The 23,934-nt window shown below is 42.3% G+C and overlaps 1 protein-coding gene across 2 annotated transcripts in view; it reads right to left on the bottom strand.

Annotated features, from left to right (window-relative positions):
* Positions 1-23,934, bottom strand: part of macf1b (microtubule actin crosslinking factor 1b) — a 224,429-nt gene that overhangs the window by 14,804 nt on the left and 185,691 nt on the right. For both annotated transcript variants that reach the window (XM_051935617.1, XM_051935616.1), the window contains exons 27-37: positions 21,472-21,631; positions 18,772-18,966; positions 15,052-15,177; positions 14,773-14,916; positions 13,241-13,429; positions 12,858-12,972; positions 10,079-10,245; positions 7,657-7,819; positions 5,954-6,108; positions 3,063-3,137; positions 2,745-2,862 (exon numbers count right to left, since the gene is read on the bottom strand). In XM_051935617.1, the coding sequence (XP_051791577.1) occupies positions 2,745-2,862; positions 3,063-3,137; positions 5,954-6,108; positions 7,657-7,819; positions 10,079-10,245; positions 12,858-12,972; positions 13,241-13,429; positions 14,773-14,916; positions 15,052-15,177; positions 18,772-18,966; positions 21,472-21,631 (1,607 nt within the window). The remainder of the gene's footprint in view (positions 1-2,744; positions 2,863-3,062; positions 3,138-5,953; positions 6,109-7,656; positions 7,820-10,078; positions 10,246-12,857; positions 12,973-13,240; positions 13,430-14,772; positions 14,917-15,051; positions 15,178-18,771; positions 18,967-21,471; positions 21,632-23,934) is intronic.

Raw genomic sequence — 23,934 nt, 5'->3', positions numbered from 1 at the left:
ACCCCCTAATAAGAGCTGTTCGGTCCCTGTACAACTGGTGTCAGAGCTTGGTCTGCATTGCCGGCAGTAAGTCGAACCCGTTTCCAGTGAGAGTTGGACTCCGCCAGGGCTGCCCTTTGTCACCGATTCTGTTCATAACTTTTATGGACAGAATTTCTAGGCGCAGCCAGGGCGTTGAGAGGGTCCGGTTTGGTGGACTCAGGATTGGGTCACTGCTTTTTGCAGCTGATGTCGTCCTGTTTGCTTCATCAGGCCGTGATCTTCAGCTCTCTCTGGATCGGTTCGCAGCTGAGTGTGAAGCGGCTGGGATGGGAATCAGCACCTCCAAATCCGAGACCATGGACCTCAGGCGGAAAAGTCTGGAGTGCCCTCTCAGGGTTGGGAGCGAGATCCTGCCTCAAGTGGAGGAGTTCAAGTATCTCGGGGTCTTGTTCACGAGTGAGGGAAGAATGGAGCATGAGATCAACAGGCGAATCGGTGCAGCGTCCGCAGTGATGCGGGCTCTGCATCGGTCTGTCGTGGTGAAAAAGGAGCTGAGCCGCAAGGCGAAGCTCTCAATTTACCAGTTGATCTATGTTCCTACCCTCACCTATGGTCATGAACTATGGGTAGTGACCGAAAGAACGAGATCGTGAATACAAGCGGCTGAAATGAGTTTCCTCCGCAGGGTGTCTGGGCTTTCCCTTAAAGATAGGGTGAGAAGCTCAGTCATCCGGGAGGGGCTCAGAGTAGAGCCGCTGCTCCTCCGCATCGAGAGGAGTCAGATGAGGTGGCTCGGGCATCTGATCAGGATGCCTCCTGGACGCCTCCCTGGTGAGGTGTTCCGGGCACGTCCAACCGGGAGGAGGCCCCGGGGAAGACCCAGGACACGCTGGAGGGACTATGTCTCCCGGCTAGCCTGGGAACACCTCGGGATTCTCCCGGAAGAGCTAGAAGAAGTGGCCAGGGAGAGGGAAGTCTGGGTATCTCTGCTCAAGCTGCTGCCCCCGCGACCTGACCTCGGATAAGCGGAAGAGGATGGATGGATGGATGGATGGGTTCAAACATCCTCTGGAGCCCACAATAGAGTGATAGATGGACAGACATGAAGGTCACTAAACAATAGAGAGATACTGTAGCTAGATAGATAAGGCACTATATGATAGATAGATAGACAGATATTTCTGAAAGGTGCTATATAACAGATACATAGATAAATAGAAGTTTACACATTTGCTAAAACACACAGGAGAAACAAGTATAAAACTGCATATCATAAATGGAAGATATCAAAATAAGTCTGTTAATTATTTGTTGAAGTATAAAAAGGAACTCTATATATTGTCACGGACGGCAGCTAAATGGAAGGACCCGGGGAGAGAGCCTGTTCAGGGCATTATCTCCACTGGAACGCTAGAGAGCAGCCTCCCTGGGTTGCTGTGGCACCACAGATTCCCGCAGAGCATACTGGGAGTAGGAGTTCACTGCAGGCCTGTTGGATGTCATGGGTGCCACCGGGGGGAGCCCTATTGCTCCGGGCTTCCACCACACCTGGGAGTGCTTTCGGGACATGCTAATGCACAACCTGGTGTCCTCCCAGGTGAAGCTTATATGGACCCTGCTGCCACTACTCCAGGAGCCACAGTTGGGAGGGCAAAGACGATGCTTGCCAGAGGAGGAGTGGAAGGAACCGAGAGAAAGAGACAGAGAGCTGAGAAGAAGGCAAGGAAAGTGCTGTAAAGTGTATGTTATTGTACTGTGCTGTGCAGATGACAACCAAAGGGAATTCCTCTCACTGAGAATAAACATGTGTTGTGCTGGAACTTGTGCCCAGTGTCTGTCTGTGTTGGCTTTTGGCGGCTGGTGCACCCCCTGCAGGTTACAATATACTGTATATATATATATATATATCCATCCATCCATCCATTTTCCAACCCGCTGAATCCGAACACAGGGTCACGGGGGTCTGCTGGAGTCAATCCTAGCCAACACAGGGCACAAGGCAGGAACCAATCCCGGGCAGGGTGCCAACCCACCACAGGACACACACAAACACACCCACACACCAAGCACACACTAGGACCAATTTAGAATCGCCAATCCACCTTACCTGCATGTCTATGGACTGTGGGAGGAAACCAGAGCGCCCGGAGGAAACCCACGCAGACACGGGGAGAACATGCAAACTCCACGCAGGAAGGACCTGGGAAGCAAACCTAGGTCCCCAGATCTCCCAACTGCGAGGCAGCAGCGCTACCCACTGCGCCACCGTGCCGCCCTATATATATATATACATAAATAAATAAATAAATATAAATAGTACAGTTTAATCACACTTTGGTGTACAGCTGGGTTGCGGTGCTGAAGTCTCTTAAGACTTGTTGCAAAGCCACCACTGTTTTTCTTTTTTAGGACTTTCCAGCTGGCACTTCCTTGCACACTGGCAGCATCATTTCCTCCATGTTAATCCTGAACAAAGGTGTCCTGGTAGAATGGTGAGCCCCTCACCTCTGACCGAGTGGTCATACACAACTCCAGCTCCATTATTACACATGTTAAGCATGCCACCCAGCAATAATAGTGACCCAGCTTACAGAGAAGAAGAGAGGTGCCTGCTAGCACACTTCAGGTGAATGTTTATAATTTCACTTTCCTAGATGGTCTGTGGGATGTGCAGCACTTTGCTCTTATAATCCTTAACCCAATTCTGTGGTGTTTTGTCAGCCATAACACTTTTGCTGTAACATTTCCCTTATTGCTCTCACCTCTGCAGGGATCGTTCTTCACCAGAAACTCGTCCAAAGCTGTCCACCCTCCTCCAACTCTTACCATCAAGGTACTGCGCAGAATCCGCACCATTCGCAGCTGCTGGGAATCCCCAAACTGAAACGAGGAGACGGATGAGAGGAGAAGTAAAGTTCAAGGTTTCTTATTTTACAGTAAGCCAAACAATCACTCCACTGTCATCAAATGCCAAAGCACCAATCTGGCAGGCCTTACCCATTCACATCTGTTTGTTTTAAACTGCTAATTTAGACTTTGACTGTCACGCTATTAGAGTGACTGACAGGCGACACACCTACCCGGTATCTGTTGGCACTGATCTGCTCCACTCGGAATCGCTTGGCACAGTTGCACTGAGACACCTGCCGGCTCACCTACAGAAGGTGCAGAGCAAATATTTAGAAACACCTTGCGGGACATTCCCTGATGTGCCACAAAAAATGGGGTGGGGAACCATCAAAAATCTGTGGCTATACAGATAAAACCTATTTATGAATAAACTGAATTTATTCATTTGATTAGGAAAATAAAAGAAAATAACTCCATAATATCTAATTCAAAATTCAGAGTACACAATAAAAGGAAGTAAAAGTAAAACAAAATCCAAATGAAAAGCTCAGTATTCAAACTTCAAAAATCTAAAACATCTTATGACTTGGCTTAATTTATTTTTTCTCGTTCCTTTGGGGGAATTCAGTTATTTCACTGTTTTGTAAAATTAAGACCACTTTCTAGGTTTTACAAATATTTTGTGTTATGACATGGCACCATTTGTTTGTTTTTTTTTTTTTTACTTTGTGGGATGCCATTGTGGGGATGTTGCTGGCTACTTTTGTTTGGTTCATTGCTAGTTCAGGATAGCAGTAGTAGTAAAAAGGAGGTCAGCATTGCCCACTTCTTGGTTGTCCAGGATTCTGGGTAAGTGAGTTTTGCGGTGTTTTAAGTAGTAGTGTATTAGAAGATTAGAACAATCTGGACGAGAACAGGCCATTCAGCCCAACAAAGCTCGCCAGTCCTATCCACTTAATTCTTCTGAAAAAACATCAAGTCAAGTTTTGAAGGCCCCTAAAGTTCTATTGTCTACCATGCTACTTGGTCACTTATTCCAAGTGTTTATGGTTCTCTGTGTAAAGAAAAACTTCCTAATGTTTGTGCAAAATTTACTCTTACCAAATTTCCAACTGTGTCCCCGTGTTCTTGATGAAGTCATTTTAAAGTCACTGTCTCGCTCCACTGGACTAATTCCCTTCACCATTTTAAACACTTCAATCATGTCTCCTTTTAATCTGCTTTGGCTTAATCCTAAACGCTCAGCTCTTTTACTCTTTTCTAACAATTCATTTATATTTAGGCTTAAGAAACTAAAGCACCTTTTTAACTTTGATTTAGGACTACGTGTTGGGTTTTACTTATCTGAATTCTTTAGAACTCTAAATTTTGACCTTTGCTTGTTTCCCTGTGACGAGATCTTGCCCAAACTCCCATTCCACATATATTCTGCTGCCAAGCTCCAACATGGCACAACAAAAGGAAAGCAAAATTATAAATTCAGGGAAAAAAAAAAAATCTTGAAATACTAGAAAGTACTCAATGAACTTGTAACAAAGCCAAAGAATTCAAATATCCAGTACCAATATCACCATTTTTTCTTTGATTCTTGAGTTTCTAGTCTTGATTCCTGCTATTAACCTTTTGCCTTGTGCCTTGACTACTGCAACTGGAATGGTCCTTTATCAGTTAGGATACTTTCGACATTTTGTGTTTTGGTGTACAACCTACTATTTGTATATTTGGATTCTGCCTTTTGGATTATAGACTTCTTTCAATACATTTTTCTACATGTCTGCCTCTTTGTGGACTTGCCCTGCTTTGCATTATTCACTGGGTGGGTGCTGTCTTGTGTGTTTTGTAGAGTAAAGTTATACGCAGCATCCCAGCCGCCTGCACTTGCTTGTGGGAGAGCTGGCGTCTGTAGGATGCGCTGTATTTGCTCTGTGGAGAGCAGCCTCGACACAGACAGGCACACACCGATGGTTTAATCACCACAATGTGTTTATTCATATTTACAAGTATTTACACTACCCCTGCCCCTGCACCATACACCCTCAGTCCGGGCCTCTTCACTCTCCAGCCTTCCTTCACCGCCTCCACTCCTCTCCTCCGAGCTACATCCTCTTCCACCCGACTCCAGCTGACGAATGGAGGGAGGTGGCCCCTTTTAAGTCCACCCAGACGTGCTCCAGGTGCCTGCGGCACGTCCTGGTGTGGCGGAAGTGCCGCCCTGGTTTTCCTTCCACCAGCACATCCGGGTGTGGCAGAAGTGCTGACGTCCAGGGCTTCTCAGGCGTCCGGGCGCCCCCTGACGGTGACCACGGGCCCCTATAGAGTTGAGCTTCCATGCTCTGTTCCTGTGGTCCCCATACAAACCAGGGCAGCTGCCCTCTCGTGGTCCGGAGGGGGCATAGTCCCTCTCCCGGTCCTTCCAGGCGTTCTGGCTGGGTGCCGCCCACCACAGCTCCCACTTATGGAAGTGTGCTAACCTGTAGCGCACCATTTGCTTCACACGGACAGTCTGGCTGTGAGACAGAAAACACCAGCTGACCCAGCTGGGCTAAAGGGATCACTCCTTCCTCGAGTCAGCAGGTTGGCATCTCACTTTTAACTGCCACTTGGAAGGTGTCATTTTATCAAGTTAAGGGTGTTATATTATGCACTGGGTTCTCCCTGTCTCTTTTATTAGCCTTGGAACCCCTTGCTACATTGAGTGAATTCAGGAAATGGCACCACTCATCGACTCTCAGAATTCACTTAAGGTGATGCCCCCTCAGAACCCCCTGTGACAGCAACAGTGAGACTTGAACTCAGGCCTCAACAAGTGAATCTAAAGAAGTTCTAAACTGCTGCCTCGAGTTTTGAGCTTTGCGTTTTGTTTCAATACCAGGGAGCTGATGCTGGCTACAGTAGTAATTTCAAACCATATGGTGACAGTCAGACCTTTTTAAAATAATCTGTCTTAACATTTTACTAAAACTCATCCTGATGTATAATATGGCTTTCCTCGTCTTTGTATGCTCAATGTGGTTTGTTCCTTACATTTCTTTCAATGCCTTTTTTAAAATATCTTCTTTTCAAAGTCCAATTTTAAACTTAACCATCAGTTGAAAATCTGAAAAACGCTTCACTGTCTCACCTCTTCGTTGATGCGCTCGGCATCTGCGCTCCTGCGATACGGGTCGCGGCTCGGGTGCAAAGCACTCACAAACTCATAGTAATCAATATAACCATCGCCATTGATGTCAAAGATGTTTGCAACTGCATTCATCTCCAAGGAATTTGTAGGGAATTCTGCAAAAACAATATAAAAATAAACCTTAGTATTAGTTATTTCTATGATTTGCAACCCTACCATTACTTAGTGTTTTAAAACATTTAACAGTTAATCTGTTCTGCCATCTAAGAGTCCAGCATTCCTTAGTTCAGACTGCTCACTTGGTTACTGTCCATGTGGAGTCTGCATATTGTCCTCAAGTTGTCCTTGACGTGATTAGTAAAGATACACACCTGACTATAGAAGGTCCCACAGCTAAGCAAAAACCGAGGCGTGAAGTTAAAGGAACTGCCTGCAGAGCTTAGACGCAGAATTGTATCACAGCACATATCTGAGGAAGGCTACAAAAACATTGGCAGCATTGAAGGTTTGCAAGAGCACAGTGGCCTCCATAATTCTTAAATAGAAGAAGTCCACAATTCCTTCAAGAACTGACCGCAAACTGAGGAATCGTGGGATAATGGCCTTGGTAAGAGAGTTGACCAAAAACTCAATGGTCACTCTGGCTGAGCTCCAGAGAACCTGTGTGGAAATGAAAGAAACGTCTAGAAGGATAACTACCACTACAACACTCCACCAATCTGGAATTTATAGCAGTGTGGCCAGGTGACACATGAAAGCCAGGAAGGAGTTTGAAAAAAGGCACCTGAAAGACTCTCAGACTTTGAAATTCAAGATTCTGTAGTCCGAACGTTTGGCCTCAATACTAAGCACCACGTCTGGAGGAGACCAGGCCCCACTCGTCACCTGCACAATACCATTCTAACGATGAAGCATGGTGGTGGCAGCATCATGCTGTGGGGCTGTGGATTGGAAGACTAGTCAGAGTTGAGGGAAAGCTGAATGGAGGAAACTAGAGATATATCCATAATGACAACCTGCTCCAGAGTGCTCTGGACCTCAGACGGGGCCAAAGGTTCTTCTTCCAACAGAACAAGGCAAAGACAACACAGGAGTGGCTTAGGATCAACTCCTTGAATGTTCTCAAGTGGCCCTGAACCCAACTGAACATCTCTGGAGAGGTCTGAAGATGGCTGTCCACTGATCATCTTCATCCATCCTGACAGGACTTGAGAGAATCTGCACAGAATGGAAGAAAATCCCCAGATCCAGCTGTGTGAAGCTTGTCATATCAAACCCAAGACTCAAGGGTGGAATTGCTGCCAAAGGGGCTTCAACCAAGTTTTGAGGAGATGGTCTGAAGATTTCTGTCAATGGGATAATTCAGTTTTTTTTAATTATTAATACATTTTGCAAAAATTTCTAAAATCCTGTTTTTGATTCATCATTTGAGGTATTGAATGTTTGATGAGAAAAAAAATATTGAAATGATTTTAGCACAAAGCTGCAACATAAGAAAATGTGGAAAAATGAAGGGGTGTCAGTACTTTCAGAAGGTACTATGTGAGATGGCTACAATCATTTACAAATACAATATACAAAAACACTATTCAATATGTAAAAAGTAACTAAAATATAGTATACACAAGTCTATAGACATTTTGTTTTATAAAGTAGGTTAGTAATATAGTAAACGCTATTATTGTAAAATCGCCATGTCTTACTGGATGACAGGACGCTGTCAATGAACTCTCTCTGGCTAATTCTTCCATCCTGATCTCTGTCGATGCCCCGGAAAACATCCAGAATGCGCGACTTGAGGTGGCTGATCCACTGCATGTACCTCTTGCGCCACACGTTAAAATCAAAATTGGCAAATTCTTCCAACTAATAAGGGGGAATAGGAAGAAAAAGAAAATAACAGGCACATTTGAAGATGAATGGAGTTGGTGTACCCATTCCAGGGAGCATGAAATACAGTATTTCCAAATATGTGTTTGTCTCTAACTTTGGTTTCATTCTAATAAATTTGTTAGAGACTCATTCCTGCCTCCCTCTTGAGTTCCACAAAGACTTTCCGCTGTGTGTCAGCTACCCCAGAAGCCTTTCAGTGTGTTCCTTGTGGGTTGATATCAAGTCAGACACATTATGAGTTGTGCTGTGCCTCAGGTCCTTTACCTTACACATGTACACACACAAATGCCATGACACAATGCACGTGGCACAAGAGCAATTGCACATAAATTAATAGACTTTAAATATTTCACCTTGTGTCAAAATGTTATCTAAAGTATATAATAACAAAAAAAAAACAATCTGTCAAAATGAAAAAAAAATGCCACAGGCATGTTAAAATTGTGTTAACCTTAATTTTGATTTGGTTTCTTCATAAATTTTTCCTGGCTTTATTGCACTCAACCTTTTTGACATTTCTGTTTCCCTTAAGGGTACTGAGCCATGCTAAATCTGATTCTACACTTTAAAAATGTATTTGAAACTCTAGCTGTGCTACCTGTCTAAGATGGGTTGACATCTAAGTAATCAACGCAGAACACATTGTTAACATTTACAGAGCACCATCTACTGGAATGTATTTTGTAATGCTTGTAGCAAAAAAATGCATTGCACTTGTCCTTCCAGCAGATGGCGCATCACAACCATTTGTAGTAATAAACTGGCTTTACAGAGTCTCATTTACATGCCATTGTGTTTTGATTAAACGCTCTGCCACACTCATGAATACTGATGAGTTACCTTAGAGTGGCAAAACACACAGAAATATTCGTGATTACTTGCAGTGTAATGTTATTTTATCCACCAAATGGCCAGAGGTCGCAGAGTGTACAGGTCATTGCAATTGAGGCTGTGTGGGTCACTGGTATGCATACTTTTAACTGTCGCTATAGCATAGCACAAACCACTTTCCTAGTCTCAACGTCTGCACACCAAGTCCATCTCATAAAGCAGTGTTTCTCGACCACTGGCATGCGGTCGTGGGTTGCCATTACTGTATTAGTTTGTGAGTGGGTTGTGATGGATCACCTAAGTGATTGCCAATGTGACATGATATGTTTCCTTATTTCTAAATGAGCTTGATTCACCAAGGGGGAACCCTGACAGCGATCATTTCACCATGGGGGCAGGTTGCATGTGTGGGTCGTCAATTAATTTAAAAAGACAACAAGACCCTGTAAAATAGTGATAATAATAAAGAAAGATAAAAAGATATTCCTTGACCGGACATAAACAGCTGGACATAAATTGGCACATAAATGTAAAAGATGGTTAGATGGCAGCAGCTCTGTTATTATCCAAGCCAGAAGTTCTTATGTGTGTTTGGGGCATTGTTGCAGTTTGTTATAATATTTATATTTTTCTTGAGGCACTGTAAAGGTTTAATTTTATCTATCTATCTATCTATCTATCTATCTATCTATCTATCTATCTATCTATCTATCTATCTATCTATCTATCTATCTATCTATCTATCTATCTATTATAGAGTGCCTTTCATAATCTATTATATAATGCCTTTTGAAATCTATCTGCCTCCTGCATAGTGCCTTTTCTATCTATTATATAGTGCCTTTCACACTATCTATCTATCTATCTATCTATCTATCTATCTATCTATCTATCTATCTATCTATCTATCTATCTATCATAGTGCCTTTCATAATCATTCTATCATGTAGTGCCTTTATAATAAATAATAATAATAAATTTTATTTATATTGCACTTTATATTTTAGCAATCCCAAAGTGCTTCATATCTATATCACCATTAGAGATTTATAAACAGCCTCAATTCAAGTGTGTTTATTTAACAATCACTTGTATTAGGAATTCTTTCATTTTTACCTGTGATTTGTTTTGCAAATGTACTTTTTCTTTTATTATTTGTAAAGTACTTAGAGATGCAGTTCTGTATAAAAATATGCTGCACAAATCAATCCTGTTAATGTTGTGAGTGAATGAGAGTGCTGTATGATGGGCCATTCCTGCCACCTACCACACCTGAATTGGTTTAACAGGTTCCTGGAAATAAATAGATAGACGGATGAATAATATAACACAACTAGCGATTCTCCGTGTACGGATACAAAACATTTGTCATACTAAAAGATTTTACTTTGACCCTCTTACCTCTCTGAGTTTCTGCAGATGATTCTGAAGTCGGCTCTGCCTGTCTAAGGCAAGGAGCCACAGCTGTTGCCAGCGACTGATTAACAAGCTGACTAGAGGGGTCTTAGGCTCCAGGGGTTCAAAAGAGGTAGTTGCCATTGGCTGGGGCTTCACAGTGCTCCTGCGTTCTGAAAAGAAGAAAGAGCGCTGTTGGGCAGAGAAATCTCCTTGTGCTGCTCACACTGACGGTCATGGTGAGGATTACGTTCACGAGGCATACGTACAGTGGATTTCGAAAGCATTGAGACCCCTTTACTTTCTGTTCACTTTATTGTGTTGTAGATTTCATTTTATAATGACAAAGTGAAAACTAAATTTCAGAAAGCAAATTTATTACAGATCAAAAACTAAACATTCTCATTTATACAAGTAGTCAGATCCTTTGCTCTGGTACTCCAAACTGTGCTCTGGTGCATCCTGTTTGCTTTAATTCTCCTTGAGATGTTTCTAGAACCTGATTGGAGTCCCCCTGTGGCAAACTTAATTGACTGATCAACATTCAGAATGGCACACGTGTACCTGTGTCTGTCAGGTCCTACAATTTACACTGCATGTCTGGACAAAAAAACAAACCGCGAAGTCCAAGGAAATCTCTGTAGCCCTCCATGATTAAACTGTGAGGTGTCATGGATCAGTGCATGGGTATAAAACATTTCTAAAGCTTTGAGTATCCCCAGGTACACAGTGGCCTCAATATTTGGGAAACAGAAAAAGTTTGGAACCTCCTGGACTCTTCCAAGAGTTGGCTGTCTGACCAAACTGAGTAACTGGGCGAGGAGGTCCTCGGTCAGAGAGGTGACCAAGAACCCAATGCTCACTCTAACTTAGCTTCAGAATCCCTGTGCTGAGAGGAGAGAACCTGTCTGAAGGACGACAATCTTAGCACTCCATCAATCAGGTACATATGGTAGAGTGGCTAGGCAGAAGCCACTCGAGTAAAAAGCTTGCTTGGAGTTTGGTTTAGTCTGATAAGACAAACATTGAACTCTTTGGGCAGAACTTCAGGCAATATGCCTGGTGAAGACCATGCACTGCTCATCACCTGCCTAATACCATCACTGCGGAGAAACATGGTGGTGGCAGCATTTGGATAGGGAGACTCGTCAGAAAGGGAAAGATGAATGCAGCCAAATACAATGAGGTCCTTGAAGAAAACCTGCTCCAGTGGACACACCATCTCATACTGGGGTGCTGGTTCACCTTTCAACATGACAATGACATGAAGCATACAGCCAAGACAATGCAGGCATGGCTTCGCAAAAAGTCTCTGCGTGTTCTTGAGTGGCCCCACCAAAGTCTAGACAATGGTCAATAGACCATCCGAGAAGAGACCTGAAAATGGCAGTTTACAGACGCTTCCCATCTAATGTAATGAAACTTCAGAGGAAGACTGGGATAAAACGCCCAACTCCAGGTGTGCAAAGTTTGTAAAGAATTACCCCAAGGAGACTCAAAGCTGGAATTGCTGCCAAAGGGGCTTTGCCAAAGTACCGAATTAAGAGTCAGAATACTTAAATGAATGAGATATATCAGGTTTTGATTTTTAATAAATTGGCCAACCTTATTAAGTAATGACAAATATATCCATTTAAAATTAACACACAAAGTGTGCATAAAGTGAAGGGGTCTGAAAACATCCTTAATCCAGCATAACGTATGCATCTTATTCTGGCGGGGACGTCTGACACCATGTAATGGTGCTGGCATCTCCTAAATCCCCACCCTAAGTACATTCACCTTAACTGGACAGCAGAGTTCTGGTCTAGCACTTTAGTACTACAATTAAGAATTAACGTTATCTCATATATATATATAAAAAAATGGTAGATCAGTCTTCACTTTTGTTCAACATAGGAGGAAATGTTTTAATTAGATAGATAGATAGATAGATAGATAGATAGATAGACAGACAGACAGACAGACAGACAGACAGACAGACAGACAGATAGATAGATAGATAGATAGATAGATAGATAGATAGATAGATAGATAGATAGATAGATAGATAGATAGATAGATAGGAAAGGCACTATATAATACATAGATAGATAGATAGATAGATAGATAGATAGATAGATAGATAGATAGATAGATAGATAGATAGATATGAAAGGTGCTATATAATAGATAGATAGATAGATAGATAGATAGATAGATAGATAGATAGATAGATAGATAGATAGATAGATAGATAGATAGATACTTTATTAATATCTATTTATCTATCTCATTAAAACATTTCCTCCTATGTTGAACAAAAGTGAAGACTGATCTACCATTTTTTTCTTATTTTATTAAATGTTTTCAGTCTATGATTATATCTCTGAATACTGCATGCTGTACAGTGTTCTCAAAACTGTTGCCATTCAGTTTGATCACTCCCTTTATAGGAGTTCATTTTATGTCAAGCAGTACAGTTCCATTCACAATATCTAGCAATAGCAATAATTGTAATAATTGTGTGGACAACATGGTGGCTCAGTGGTCAGCAGTGGGACCCTGGCTGCCAGTTCCCGGCCTGGCAAGCCTCTGAGCAGTTGCTACTTCTTCCCAGGTGTCAGTGTGGTTAACTGTTGTTAACTGGTGCTCTAAAATGGCTGCCGTTCCTGTGTGTGTCTGTGTGTCCTGCTCCCAGTGCTCGCTTCTGGTTGATGTTGCTATGCCATTCTCCAGGCTTTCACTACTTGCAGTGGATACAGCGGGTTCATAAAATGGATGAATACATCATCACACTCCTTACTGGTTGAAGTTTTTCTAGTCTGAGGTAGTTGGGGTTTACAAATGAGTTTTTCTCTACAGAATTTGGTGACTTTCTCCATCTCTGGCAGCTGTCGGTTTAGTTCCTCCATAAACACCTGCAAGAAAGGAAGTAAAGACGTGCTTTCTAAGAATATTTTTGACATATTTTAACTTTTTATGTTTTTTTTTTTTTACATTTTAGCACATAGAGGATAAAGGAAGGTCACCACAGTGAGGCTGTTCTTTGGTAAGCTCCTAAATATGATTACTGTAAGTTTTGTTTATTTATCTTTTGAGTCGTTACAGATTGCCTAGTACATTAAAAAAGGTGTAACTTTTCCTGATGATGTTCAGTAGTCTGATCATGAAAAGAAAAACAAGAACCTCATGCTGTGTGATGAGCTCTTCAGCTTGTCCCATGTCTGAGGGGAGAGGCTCCTGGTCCCGCAAGGTCAGCGATTCCTCAGCGGCTGAAATCCAGTCCAGCAGCCTCTGCACTTCGGCTCGTTCTGCTTCCAGAATGGTGAGGGTGCCCTGGATCCTTTCAGCTTGTTGATGTGCCCAGGCCTGGACCTATGGCAAATTTGGGAAGACAAAGAAGAAGGAGAGGGAGATGTCCTTTTATTAAACTGAAGAGAGACGCAGGACTGACTGCCTGAGTAATAGATGGATATAACAGGCACTATATGATACATAGATAGATGGAGGAAAGGCATTATATGATAGATACCACAGTGTGTAGGAGATGTATCTAGTACACTGATAGATGCATGAAAGATGCTACATGATAGATAGATAGATAGATAGATAGATAGATAGATAGATAGATAGATAGATAGATAGATAGATAGATAGATAGATAGATAGATAGATAGATAGATAGATAGATAGATAGATAGATAGATAGATAGATAGGGGATTATATTAAACATAGATGGATGAAATGCACCATATAACACATCTGATAATCAGTATATAATGCATCGATAGTTGGATGAAAGGCACTAACTGATAGATACATAGACACATAGAAAAATATGCAGTATATGATACATAGATGAAAGGCACAATATGAAACATAGATGGATGAAAGGCACTATATGATGGATAGACAAGAGTTTTATGATATATAGACAGATGGATGAAAGGTACTATAAAATAGACTTGATAGGTGGTATAAAATGCATAGATGGGTGAAAGGCTAGATAGATAGATAGATAGATAGATAGATAGATAGATAGATAGATAGATAGATAGATAGATAGATAGATAGATAGATAGATAGATAGATAGATAGATAGATAGATAGATGGATGAAAGGCACTCTATGATAGATTTAATAGACAGGATATGATACATACATATATGGATGAATGGCAATATGTTATTAATAGATGGATGAAAGGCACTCTATGATAGATTTGATAAACATTATATGATACATAGATAGATGATGAAAAGCACCATGTGATAGATATCCTGGAACCAGCTGTTAATTTGAAGTAAATTCATAGACACAGATTGTTAAGAGTAAATTGCACATAAATGTTAGAAAGTTCTTCTTCACACAGAGCGCTGCAGGCACATGGTATAAATGACCAAGTTCTGTGGTGGAGAGCAGGACTTCAGGGACCTTTAAATCTCGATTTGATGTATTTTGGACACTTTTGGTGAACCAGGATGGGCGAGCTTATTGGGCTGCATGTCCGGTTCTCATCACAATTTTTCTAATCATTCTCAGCCCATCTCCCCTTAATGGTTACTCGTGAAGGTGTGATGGGTCCTAACTGGTCTCAGAGCATGAAATGTGTAACCTGAATCATTATGCCGTCATAGTTTAGAGCACCAAGGGGCATCAATGCATTTCTTGACTGAGGCAGACCTAGCTGGCGCAGTCGCCTTTCCCTGTACCGTACCTCTTCAAAGCGTGTCTTTGTAACGCTGATCCACGACTTAATGGTGATAACAGAGTCCGGGTGGCAAGAAGCAAGAATTTCTTCTCCTAGTGATTTGATGCAGTCCAACTCCATCTGTTGACACTCCAGGCACTTCATTGACTCCTGCAAGATTTTAATAATTGAAAATAAACTTGAACTTAAATTAATTATGTGAAAACTGACTTGGAGTTAACCCGACTTACTAGGCTGCCCCCAACATTCCCCATTCAGTTGTAAGCCAATGCAGACCCCACTCACCAGGTGCTGCTTTTGAAACTCCAATACAGACGTTTCATCTTCAGGAATCACTCCATACTTAAGAGTCCTCTCGGCTTCTGAGAGCCTTTCAAGAAATGAATGGACCAGGGAGTCAAACTCTTCAGCCTGTCATGGTGCAGAGTTAAACAGAAAAGCTGTTATTATTTTATTTAATGGATTTACACAGGGTAGCATGGCAGGGGTGCTGGCATTTTAGGGTGCTTTGATTTCTAGTCAGGATGTCCATTATGTTCACTTACCTTGTTTCATTTGCTCCATGGACATGTGGGACCCTCATTTCGTTTCAGTGTTTAAACACATGCAGTTAGGTGGACATATGGCCTGTGGTGACTGAGTGAAAGAGTATCCTCAGGTGTGACCTACCGTGTGCTTGTTCCAGCTGGTATGATTATGGTTCATTGAAACTCCGTACTCATTAGATGGATACAAGGTATTTATGTTAAGGGGACACAGTGGCCAAGGAAATGATCAGTCAGAGATGGGGGGTGCATAGCAGAATCCAGCAAAACAACTGACATATGTTGTTATGTGTGAGAAGATAAACAAACACCACCAGGGAGCAGGATGTATGGTGTGTGCCTGAGAAAGGGAATGGGCAGGAAGACCACTACACATGAGAGTGTTCTGGAGGGTAGGATGTTATGTCTTCCCAAGATGTTAAAGAGTAGACATCCTATCAAATGTGACCCCCCTTCTCTAGAAACCCTCTTTCAACTCATCTGCCATTGAGAAGTACAGTCCTGTCTCCCTTCTTCCAAGACTCTAGAATGGATAGTCCACAAAACAACTCTCCCATTATCTCTCTGACAACAATCTATTAGACCCTCTTCAATCTGGGAGCCACTAGGCTTGCTCTACCAAGACTGCTCTGTTTTCAGTCATGAATACTTTTAGATCTGCTCAAGCTGCTTCTCCCTCCTCTGTCCTTATCCTTCTAGAACAGGGGTAGGCAACGTCGGTCCTGGAGTGCCACAGTATGTGCAGGTTTTTGTTCCAACCCAGTTCCTTAACGAGAACTCAATTATTGCTGATGAAGCACATATTGCTTAAGTGACATTTTAATGCTTCATTTTAGTGGTCTCGCTTGTTAAGGTTCTCCAACCTTAATTGCTTATTTCAATCTTAAACTGCTGTATTCAGTGTTTTAATTGCTCCTTATTAGCAATAAGATGTAAAAGACAAAGCAGCCAGCAGTTCTCCAGCTAGCTTTTTTCCAATTACATCTGTGTGTGTTCATCATGCACTGTTTGATTTAATAAAACATTTAATAGAAAAATGTGACAGACTGAAAATGATCTGTTTTAGGCTTCAAATCATTTGGATGATATCCTTGGAAAGGAAAAAAATCTACGATATAAAAGCCTTACATTGCACAGACTAACAAGCCATAAAATTAAATAAGGTCTGAGATTGGCAATGATTGGTTTCTAATTAAGCAATTGGGTTGAATGAAAACCTGTAGCCACTGTGGCTCACCAGGACCGACATTGCCTACCCCTGTTTTACATCTTATTGCTAATAAGGAGCAATTAAAACACTGAATGCAGCAGTTTAAGATTGAAATAAGCAATTAAGGTTGGAGAACCTTAACAAGCGAGACCACTAAAATGAAGCATTAAAATGTCACTTAAGCAATATGTGCTTCATCAGCAATAATTGAGTTCTCGTTAAGGAACTGGGTTGGAACAAAAACCTGCACATACTGTGGCACTCCAGGACCGACGTTGCCTACCCCTGTTCTAGAACTTTCATCAGGTTTCAGTACTTAAACACTCCTTGCTTATGTCGTCCCTCGATAAACTTAGAATCCATGGTTCTTCTTTGGACTGGTTCAAGTCCTACCTGTCTGACCAACCTGTTAGTGTCTCCGGTTTAACTCCTTGTCTTTTCCACAGAAACTCTCAATAGGTGGGCCTCAAGGATCAGCATTGGGTCCACTTCTCTTTTCTCTCTAAACTTGCTCCTTACACAATGTTATTTCTTCTCACTGCCATATCATCATGGATGCTTATCACCTTAGGCTTAATCTTCAGGTATCCTGTACTTACCTTCTGAGTCTCCTTCCTCTTATTTGTCTCTTAAAGATGTCATCCTTTCACCATCTGTCATAGTCAGGAATCTTGGCATGACTCTGAACTCCTCACTTTCATTCATTGAACATGATTTTAAATCATCCAGTTGTGTTATTTCTTTCTTCACAGTATTCAGATGATTTGACCCTGCCTCACTAATTATGCCACACAACGCTTTGCTCAGGGACTGGTTCTCTCTCAGGTGGACTGTTGTAACACTCACCTGGTGGAGTTTCCTTCAAATGCTATCTAACCTCTCCAGCTCCTTCAGAATGCAGCTTTCCCCCACAGTGTCTTCTCTTTTCCTCGTTTTGTACCGACTACTCCTCTGCTTTGGTATCTCCACTGGCTTCCTGTTGCTGCATGTGTCCAAGTTCAAAGCTCATGTCTTGACCTACAGTTCTCTTGAGTTGTTCTGCTTCTCAATATTACGAGTCTTTAGTCTTTCCATATGCCTCTTCGAGAAATTTCTGTTCTTCTTCAGCATGTCTGCTGACTTTCCCTGCTCTTGACAGATGTACTAAGACTAGACAGTGCTCCAGAGCTGTGGAATGACCACCTTTTGACCATTCCAATATCACCCAATTCCCTCCTGTTTAAGCTTCTTTTGAAAACGCACATTTTGGAATTGCTCATCATCTCTTCTGCAGGGTGGCTACTGTTGTACTAACAAAGGGTTTAGGCTACTGATGTGGGTCTCAGTCTAGTGGCAGGTGTAATTATGTAGTAGTGATACTACTCTTTCTTCCTTGGTTATTTATTTTGTTCTCTGTGGCTTTTGATGTTTTTACCTTCTAATTATTCTTGCATGTATTATATCTTGCTTTGTAAGTCTTCTTGGATAAAGGAGTTGGCTAAATAAATAACAGTACATGGCACAAATACCTCGCCTTCCACCAAAAGGGAGAGATGAAGACTTGGGAAGGAACATCTGAGGTGGCCACAGTGTCCCACGATGGAACATAAAGATCATGCTGTCCCTCTAGTAGAGCAGGCAGCACAGGTCCTGTCATGGAGGTCTGGTTCTTTAAAGCTTACAAAAGTCACAGGGTTGCAAGGACACCAGATGCTCCTGAAATGCTAGCCTGGTGGCCCAGAGTTAAAGTAGCATCACTTCTGCCTGTGGAGGTGATTCTTGGACTCATTCGGAGGTTCATAGGTGTATTGATTATAGATTCAGTAAGTACAAAAGGGAGAGATGAAGACGTAGAAAAGAACATCTGAGGGGGCCACACTTTCCCATGATGGAACATAAAAATCATGCTATCCCTCTAGTAACCTTTGGGACAAATAAAATTCCATTTATTTATCAATCTACTGTATCTGGAGTAGGAGAGGACAAGACTTCTGCTAGGAGAGTGTGAGAGAAAACAAAGGATGAGAGGTGAAGAGAGTTTTGTGGTGAGCTGCTTGAAGTGGACAAGTCAACAAGCCATCATACCCAAGTACAGGGTAAGGTTCAGCAGATATATAGGCAGACGCAGAATGGCTGCAGGTTTCCAGATTAGTTTGTGGTTCCCCTTCCTTGTGCTTATTTTTGGCAAAATAAAAATGGATTTTTTGTATGAGAGTGTGTTAACGTGATAACACAGGAATTTGTCACCTTAAAGAGTCATCATAGTCCTACCTGCTGGAGAGCCACCTCAAGCCTTGTCTGCTTTGAAACCGAGAGCCTGCACACAATTTCCCACCGGCTCTCAAGCTCCTCCATCTGCTCCTGCAGCCAATGAGAGTCTGCCGTGATGTTCTTGGTGAGGTCTCTCACCGACTTCTTCAGCATCTTCATACACCCAGCGCGCTTTCCCAGCTCTTTCTGGAAAACCTGCAAAGCCCAGCAGAATGTTTCAAAAAGGCTTTCAGTGCTTCCCTTCATTTCTATAGTCCAGCTTTCACAGTAAACTGCTGCCTTTTCAAATATGTTTTCATTCATTGATTTTTTCTATTAGAACAATAGACATATGGTGACAAAGACGAGCCATTCAACCCAACAAGCTTATTCATCCTATAAACCGAGATTGTCTAAAAGTCAAGATGTGAATGTCCCTAAAGTCTTACTCTTCACCACAGGACTTGGTCATTTTTTTCCAATATGTCTAATGGTCCTCTATGTAAATAAAAAAGTTTCTAATATTTGCGCAAAACATGCCCTTAACAAAGATTACAACTGTGACCCCGTGTTCTTGGCCTGATTTTAAAGTCACAGTTGCAATCTACTGGACTAATTCCCTTCATAATTTTGAACTCTTCAGTCACATCACCACTTAATCTTCTTTAATCTCTCCTTATAGCTCACACCTCGTAGTCCTGGAATCATGCTAGTCAGTCTCCTCTGGACTTTCTCTAGAGTTGCTATGTCTTTTTTTTGTAATATGGTGGACCAGAACTGTACACAGTACTCCAGGTGAGGCCTGGCTGGTGTGCTAACAGCTTAAGTGTAACCTCCCTTGACTTGTATGCTGCACATCGTGATATGTAACCTAACATCTTGTTGTGTTGTCTGCTGTCTGGATGTACTGTAGATAATGAGTAGTCCACTGTGACTCACAGGTCCTTCTCGTAAGGGGCACTTTCAAGTCTCTGACCTCCCATTTTGTATTCTAACCTAACATTTCTACTTCCTACGTGTAATACTTTACATTTACTGACATTAAAATTCATCTGCCACAAATCTGCCCAGGCCTGTATGCTGTCCAAGTCTCACTGTAAAGATTCAACAGATGGCCGATTATCTGACGTTCCTCCTAGTTTGGTGTCATCTGCAAACTTCAGACCTATTTGGATGGGATTAGTTTTATACCAGGAGGAGGGTTACGGTAATTATTACTTCTGCAATTTTAATTCTGTCAAATCACTTATATAATGGAGCTTTACTGGCGTCTCGATTTGCATGGGACTAGTTTAACCTGGTGTTACTTTTATAGAAGGTAAAAGACTCTGTACTCTTTACTGAGACGTAAACGTGCAGTCCATGAAAAGTTACTGAGATGAGCGATTTGGACAGGACTAAAATTACGAAAGTCCTCTGGTAGTAATTACTTTACCCCACCCTCCTGGTGCAAAACGAATTCCATTTGAATAGGGCAATAGATTGGAAAAGAGTTAGGATGGCCTAGAATGGCACAAGCCGTATTTAAAATCCACATCTGACTAGGGCTTTAATTATATTGTTGGCCAAATCATTTATGTATGTTAAAAAGAGCAGTGGTGCCAGCACTGAGCCCTGGGGAACATCACTTCTACAAGCAACTAATTCTAAAAAAGAGTTCCCTTCACCATAACCCTTTGCCTCCTGTGTTTGAGCCACTTCCATACTCACCTACACACTATCCCCTAAATTTCAACTTCTTTTAGTTTAATTGCTAACTTGCAAAACATTCTGAAAATTACGATAAGTAATATTACATACACCTTTCTTGCTCCTCATAGAATTCCAGCATATTGGTGAAACATGGCACCTTCTCCTTCTCACTTCATGTTGAGTATTTGCTAACACTCCTGTTCTAGACGTGTACTCCTTGATCTTCTCCTTCCTAATTTCTTCCATTAATAGCCATGATGCATGTTAACATTACTGGCCTGTGGTTACTCAGATCTTCTCAATCACCCCTCTCTAAACAACAGGATATTATTTACTAAAAACCCCAGTTATAAATTGTAGTGACCGAAAGAACGAGATTGTGAATACAAGCGGCTGAAATGAGTTTTCTCCGCAGGGTGTCTGGGCTCTCCCTTAAAGATAGGGTGAGAAGCTCAGTCATCCGGGAGGGGCTCAGAGTAGAGCCGCTGCTCCTCCGCATCGAGAGGAGTCAAATGAGGTGGCTTGGGCATCTGATCAGGATGCCTCCTGGACGCCTCCCTGGTGAGGTGTTCCGGGCACGTCTAACCGGGAGGAGGCCCCGGGGAAGACCCAGGACACGTTGGAGGGACTATGTCTCTCGACTGGCCTGGGAACGCCTTGGGATTCTCCCGGAAGAGCTAGAAGAAGTGGCCAGAGGGAAGTCTGGGCATCTCTGCTCAAGCTGCTGCCCCCGCGACCCAACCTCGGATAAGTGGAAGAGGATGGATGGATGGATGGATGGATGGAAACCCCAATTATCAGGGAATTTTCCAGCATGCAGAGATTTTCAAAAAAATAGGTGTTTATATCTGTATTTGCTATTTTCCTTAAGCACTGCAGAAAAATGATATCTGAGCATGGTGATTTATTAGATGTTAGCCTATTTAATCTAAGCAGCACTTCTCTCTCTACAACTTCCAACTCACTCAGTACCTCCTTAATAGAGGCTATCGACATCTAAACTTTAGTAAAATGCAATTCTGGCCTTACCTTATGCTTGTCAATGAGATTTGTGACGAGGTCCTTTTCTCCTCCTACGGGGAGCTCTTCAGACAATTGTGGTTCAGCTCTGTACAGCCAGTCCATCAGGGCTTGTAATGCATCTGTGAACCTCCCTGAAAACAGTAAGGCCTCCTCTAGCTTGTGTTGCCTGAAACAGACCAAAAATCCCCACCATAAGCTATAGAGCAGGTCCAAGTTGTAGCCAACAGTTTCAAGTGTGCCACCGTGATCTGTGAGGTTTATTCCAAACACATTCTTTAATTAAAAATGAGTAATTGTGACCATGAATAAATACAGCTGACACCACACAAATCACTGACAGAGGGAATCTGACAGTGAGGTAAGAAGAAACAAGTGGAAGACGACATGGGCAGGCTAGTGCTGATGTGCCCTGTTTGGAGGTGATCAATATATGGCCAGGGGCCACTGTCAGCTATTTAGATGTTTCCCAAACTGATACTGCTATGTAAGCAACCTTTGCAGTAACCGTGTGCTATTTTCTAATCATGCTACGCCAGAAAGAAATTGTACCCATGTTTGGGAGTTATATACTCATATGCCGGGTACCTTGAACTGTAGACAAGACAATAAAAGTTCGGACAACTGCACTGTACCTCAGGGAACTTGTAGTGCTGCCACATAAAGATAATATGTTTTCTGCTGTCGATTGGGTGTTGTGGGGAACATTCTTACAGCCAGAGATCGACAGCGGTGCCCCAGAGGTGGAACTTCCGGTTTTACTGTTTTTTCGGGGAGTGATTTGCATAAAGCGCGCCGTTTTAAAGAGAGAAGAGAAGGAGGAGGGAAGAAGAAAAAAGAGCATCGGATAATTAAAAAAACAGATCAGCTACTGCACTGGCCATGTAAGAAGTCTAGGAGCTCCTACAGTCCTCTCAGAAGGTGGAAGGTCTTCTTTTGATCGGGGAATCGAACGTTCCGCTAATTCCTACAGACTCGGGTGAGCTATGTCAAAGGACTTACTATATTGTATCATGTGGATATATTTATCATCTCTGGAAGGGGAACTGGGGGAATGAATATTGTTATTGTGTATATACAGTGGGGCAAAAAAGTATTTAGTCAGCCACCAATTGTGCAAGTTCTCCCACTTAAAAAGATGAGAGAGGCCTGTGATTTTCATCATAGGTATACCTCAACTATGAGAGACAAAATGAGAAAAAAAAAATTCAGAAAATCACATTGTCTGATTTTTGAAGAATTTATTTGCAAATTATGGTGGAAAAATAAGTATTTGGTCACCTACAAACAAGCAAGATTTCTGGCTCTCACAGACCTGTAACTTCTTCTGTAAGAGGCTCCTCTGTCCTCCACTCGTTACCTGTATTAATGGCATCTGTTTGAACTCGTTATCAATATAAAAGACACCTGTCCACAACCTCAAACAGTCACACTCCAAACTCCACTATGGCCAAGACCAAAGAGCTGTCAAAGGACACCAGAAACAAAATTGTAGACCTGCACCAGGCTGGGAAGACTGAATCTGCAATAGGTAAGCAGCTTGGTGTGAAGAAATCAACTGTTGGAGCAATTATTAGAAAATGGAAGACATACAAGACCACTGATAATCTCCCTCGATCTGGGGCTCCACGCAAGATCTCACCCTGTGGGGTCAAAATGATCACAAGAACAGTGAGCAAAAATCCCAGAACCACATGGGGGGACCTAGTGAATGACCTGCAGAGAGCTGGGACCAAAGTAACAAAGGCTACCATCAGTAACACACTACGCCGTCAGGGACTCAAACCCTGCTTAAGCCAGTACATGTGCAGGCCCGTCTGAAGTTTGCTAGAGAGCATTTGGATGATCCAGAAGAGGATTGGGAGAATGTCATATGGTCAGATGAAACCAAAATAGAACTTTTTGGTAAAAACTCTGCTCGTCGTGTTTGGAGGAGAAAGAATGCTGAATTGCATCCAAAGAACACCATACCTACTGTAAAGCATGGGGGTGGAAACATCATGCTTTGGGGCTGTTTTTCTGCAAAGGGACCAGGACGACTGATCCGTGTAAAGGAAAGAATGAATGGGGCCATGTATCGTCAGATTTTGAGTGAAAACCTCCTTCCATCAGCAAGGACATTGAAGATGAAACGTGGCTGGGTCTTTCAGCATGATAATGATCCCAAACACACCACCCGGGTAACGAAGGAGTGGCTTCATAAGAAGCATTTCAAGGTCCTGGAGTGGCCTAGCCAGTCTCCAGATCTCAACCCCATAGAAAATCCTTGGAGGTAGTTGAAAGTCCGTGTTGCCCAGCGACAGCCCCAAAACATCACTGCTCTAGAGGAGATCTGCATGGAGGAATGGGCCAAAATACCAGCAACAGTGTGTGAAAACCTTGTGAAGACTTACAGAAAATGTTTGACCTCTGTCATTGCCAACAAATGGTATATAACAAAGTATTGAGATGAACTTTTGTTATTGACCAAAT

This window comes from Erpetoichthys calabaricus, chromosome 13 (genome assembly GCF_900747795.2).
Source record: "Erpetoichthys calabaricus chromosome 13, fErpCal1.3, whole genome shotgun sequence".
NCBI lineage: Eukaryota > Metazoa > Chordata > Cladistia > Polypteriformes > Polypteridae > Erpetoichthys > Erpetoichthys calabaricus.
This window is presented reverse-complemented; position numbering and strand designations above follow the sequence as displayed.